The 3,690-nt window shown below is 32.3% G+C and overlaps 1 protein-coding gene across 1 annotated transcript; it reads right to left on the reverse strand.

Annotated features, from left to right (window-relative positions):
- Positions 1-618: 618 nt before the first annotated feature.
- LOC133205991 (glutamine-rich protein 2-like) lies at positions 619-3,307 on the reverse strand. Its single transcript, XM_061341896.1, has 5 exons — positions 3,195-3,307; positions 2,785-2,865; positions 2,531-2,575; positions 2,277-2,318; positions 619-1,986 (listed from the first exon to the last, which is right to left on the reverse strand). Exons 1-5 carry the CDS (start codon positions 3,232-3,234, stop codon positions 1,280-1,282), a joined length of 915 nt encoding a protein of 304 aa, XP_061197880.1. The 5' UTR covers positions 3,235-3,307; the 3' UTR covers positions 619-1,279.
- Between the last annotated feature and the right edge of the window lie 383 nt (positions 3,308-3,690).

Below are 3,690 nucleotides of genomic sequence, written 5' to 3' on the forward strand. Positions count from 1 at the left end.
ACATTACCCGTTAGACCATGGACTTCAGCAAACAAATTAATGGTGTCTGCATCGTTCAAGGACTCCAAAATTTCTTTCAAGAGACCGTCTTCAGCCATTTTTTCTTCAATTGAAATTAAAAATTGCAACCATTAACTTTAAACATTAAAACAAAATAAGCCAGATCTATTTTTGGTGCTATCAATTTGAATTTCACATCATTCATTATTACTTGTAAAATTTTTTTTATTAATATATTCTCAACCAGAAGACATTGCTTGTAATATACACAGGTGTAATCAAGTTTTGTATGCCCATGTACTAAACTATACTTGGGATTACTAAACTTGATTACACCTGTGTGTATTTGTGTGTATTACAAACAGTGTCTTTTGCTTGAGGATATAATAATGAAAAAGATGTACAAGTTTGTTTTTTCTTTAAAAAAAAAAAAGAAGTCTGAAATCATTCAAAACTGTTTAATATGGATGAAATTCCATCAAAACATTTAAAGTAAAACACCCTTATAAAATATCAACATGACTAGTTGAATCACATATATAAAAAAATACTTGGGCGTGTTTAAAACATGTGAAAATTTACCGAAGGTTATAAAAAAAAACCCTGTGTTTTTTTTCTAAAAACATAAAATCACATACATGCATAAGTATTTGAAATGAAATTGAAAAAAAAAAAGTAAATACAGGTATAAAGAAGAACATCCTTGTACAATATCATTTTTTTTCAATCATGTAAAAATGAAATAAACATGGTATCTTGGATTTCCAAAAAAAAAAGTTTAAAACATACAGATGTAGATGTATAATGATCTTAACCTTAAATGTTATGCAAAGAAAAATTAAAAGCACATAAACAAAATGTGTAATTATTCTTGACTACACGAGCAATCATTAAAACTTATATTTTTTAATGTACGTAGATTTAAAAAAAAAATCCATACATGGAAATACCCCTTAAGGAAAAAAACAAAAAAAACAAAAAAAATTTGTCAAACCATTGACAAACAAGAAACGTACAAAAGTACCATGAAGCAAAACAAAAAAAATGCTTCAACAAAAAAAGAAAAATGCTTCAAGTTTTACTCACCATTGACAAACAAAAAAAACACAAAAGTACCATGATGCAAAAAAAAAAAAAAATGCTTCAAGTCTTACTCTCCAGTGACAAACAAGTACAAAGGTACCATAATGCAAATCCAAAAAGAAAAATGCTCCAAGTTTGACTAATCATTGGTAAACAAGAAAAGTATCCAAAAATAAGTACCCTGATGTAACTATTTTTACAATGCAAGTTTTTTCTTTGACTTTGACCTAGTACGGTCTGAAATGGATTCAGGTGGCAACAATGGTGCGGTGGAGGAAGTGGTTGATGGCGTAATGGACGGAGTTGTAGCTTGAGATGGTGGAGTGTGTTGATTCATCAAAAATGGAATTAGTTTCGGGGTCTCTGGTTGCAAAGTAGAGTGGGTCTCAGTTCCTGGTTGCACAGTAGCGCGAGTCTCAGTTCCAGGTTGCACAGTAACGTGGGTCTCAGATCCTGGTTGCACAGTAGCATGGGTCTCGGTTCCAGCTTGCACAGTGGCGTGGGTCTCAGTTCCAGGTTGCACAGTAGCGTGGGTCTCACTTCCTGGTTGCACAGTAGTGTGGGTCTCAGTTCCTGGTTGCACAGTAGCGCGAGTCTCAGTTCCAGGTTGCACAGTAACGTGAGTCTCAGATCCTGGTTGCACAGTAGCATGGGTCTCGGTTCCAGCTTGCACAGTGGCGTGGGTCTCAGTTCCTGGTTGCACAGTAGCGTGGGTCTCACTTCCTGGTTGCACAGTAGTGTGGGTCTCAGTTCCTGGTTGCACAGTAGTATGGCTCCAAGCATCTAGTTGGTCAGCTGCTTCTGCAATGTTGTGAGCACAACATCTGTGATTCATGCGGGCGAGCAGTCGCAAAATAAAGACTAACACGGTCAGCGTTGTTATTAGGGCCCAGATAAGGAAACCTATTAAGATGTAAAGAAGCATATTTTAAAAGAAATAAATAGATTATTATCTTGTATCAACTTCTGAATATTACCCTTTTCTACATCAGCCTGGGAATATGCCTTATGCCTTAGATCATTAAATTCTCATCAGACAGACTTTGCACATTGTTTCATTGAGACTTCACTTTTCCATTTTTTTTTTGTTAAATATATATTTGTTTGAAATTTTCATGTTTTCTCAACATTTTAAATTGAATCAAATTGCGTGTCAAAAGAGCACAACATGCGTAGGTTGATGAAGAACTAACCTATGGTTTTTGGTTCCTCCATGCCTCCCAGATCCTGATCATCTACAATTATAAATACATAATTTTATTTTTGTTAATAAATCATTCATAATATTTCAACATCAACATTGATGTAAACCTTTTTCTAGTTTTTAAAGAATACAACTGTATTGAAAAGGGTGCATTTTAGAAAGAAAAGGTAAATGTATCCTTACCATGTGTTTTAACATGCAAAATTTTTTTTTTTCATTAAAAAAAAAAAGTAAAATGCTCACACAAACTTCTCTGAGGTCTTGAATGTACATTATACACACCATCAGCTATGGTAAAAAAAAATATCAAGATTATATAAAATTTTTACAAAAAAAAATAATTCACCATCTTTCCTCCTAATTATTATAGGTTGCCTTTTTTTGTAATTTACTTACCAGTAAAAAAAAAAAAGTTAAAAAAAAATGATTTATCAAAAATACAATTTTAACATTAAGTATTCCAAGGGAAAAAAAAAGAATTACAGTCTTAAACTAACCCAATACATCTGGATGACTGTTATGCTTTTCTGAAGGCGGAGTTGGGGGTGTTGATCCTTCTCTCATTGTTGTTTGCAACTCTACAATGAATTCTGAAATACTTTAATTCCATTCTTGCAAAAATGTTCATTTCCTATCCTTCCTCCCTAAAAATTTTATTTAAAATGATTATCAAAAATGTATATTATAATGGAACCTAGTTTCAAACTGTCTTATATATTTTTTTATTCAAAAAGTTTGATGACATCTTTTCTTTTAATCTTACTACCAAATAACCTAAATACTGAGTATTTCTTGTTGATGCCGGTGAAAAAAAAACAAACTTTTTCCCTTTCTTTTTTTTTTTTTTTTTGTACAAAGGTCTATATGTAGAACTGCTGATTGTACATAACTGTAAGATTTACTTTACCTGTTGTCTTTAGAACAGGTGTTGATACACGTGGTGCCATATTTGTACCTACAATGTTTAAATTTAACTAAAGTTTCTAAGCTCAAACAGAAAAACTTTCTTTTTTCTTCTTTTTTTTTTTGTTTGGGATGAAAGTATAGTGTACTTGACAGGTAAGCCCATTGTAGATTTTTTTTTTAAACAACAACTCTGGGCGACGCCATTTGTTTCCATCCTTTCGGAACAGGATAGATGTTACATTCGTAACTACTCGGCTATTTTCCGAAAGAGAGAATGACCGAGTTAGATGTCATTCCATCTTTTCTATAAATAGAGATCACGTCATAGAATCACGTGACATGTTGCACAGATGGATATAGCAGTGTTTCATTATAATATAGGTGTCACTCGAAATGATTAGTTAATAAGAAACCAGAATTCATCCATTCTATAGCATCATTCTGAAATTCTACATATCATTTTTTTAAATTTCTTTTTAAAATTTGTATGCATAATA

This window comes from Saccostrea echinata, unplaced genomic scaffold (genome assembly GCF_033153115.1).
Source record: "Saccostrea echinata isolate AGI-Se365-2 ecotype Australia unplaced genomic scaffold, CSIRO_AGI_Sech_v1 ptg000054l, whole genome shotgun sequence".
Taxonomy (NCBI): Eukaryota; Metazoa; Mollusca; class Bivalvia; order Ostreida; family Ostreidae; genus Saccostrea; species Saccostrea echinata.

Bases quoted from the DNA above. Each gene is read 5' to 3' on its own strand.
- LOC133205991 (XM_061341896.1), bottom strand. From the start codon at position 3,234: ATGGCACCACGTGTATCAACACCTGTTCTAAAGACAACAG. The intron at 2,866-3,194 runs GTAAAGTAAATC...AATTCATTGTAG, and splicing joins ACCTGTTCTAAAGACAACAG to AGTTGCAAACAACAATGAGA. The intron at 2,576-2,784 runs GTTAGTTTAAGA...TTTTTACCATAG, and splicing joins CAGTCATCCAGATGTATTGG to CTGATGGTGTGTATAATGTA.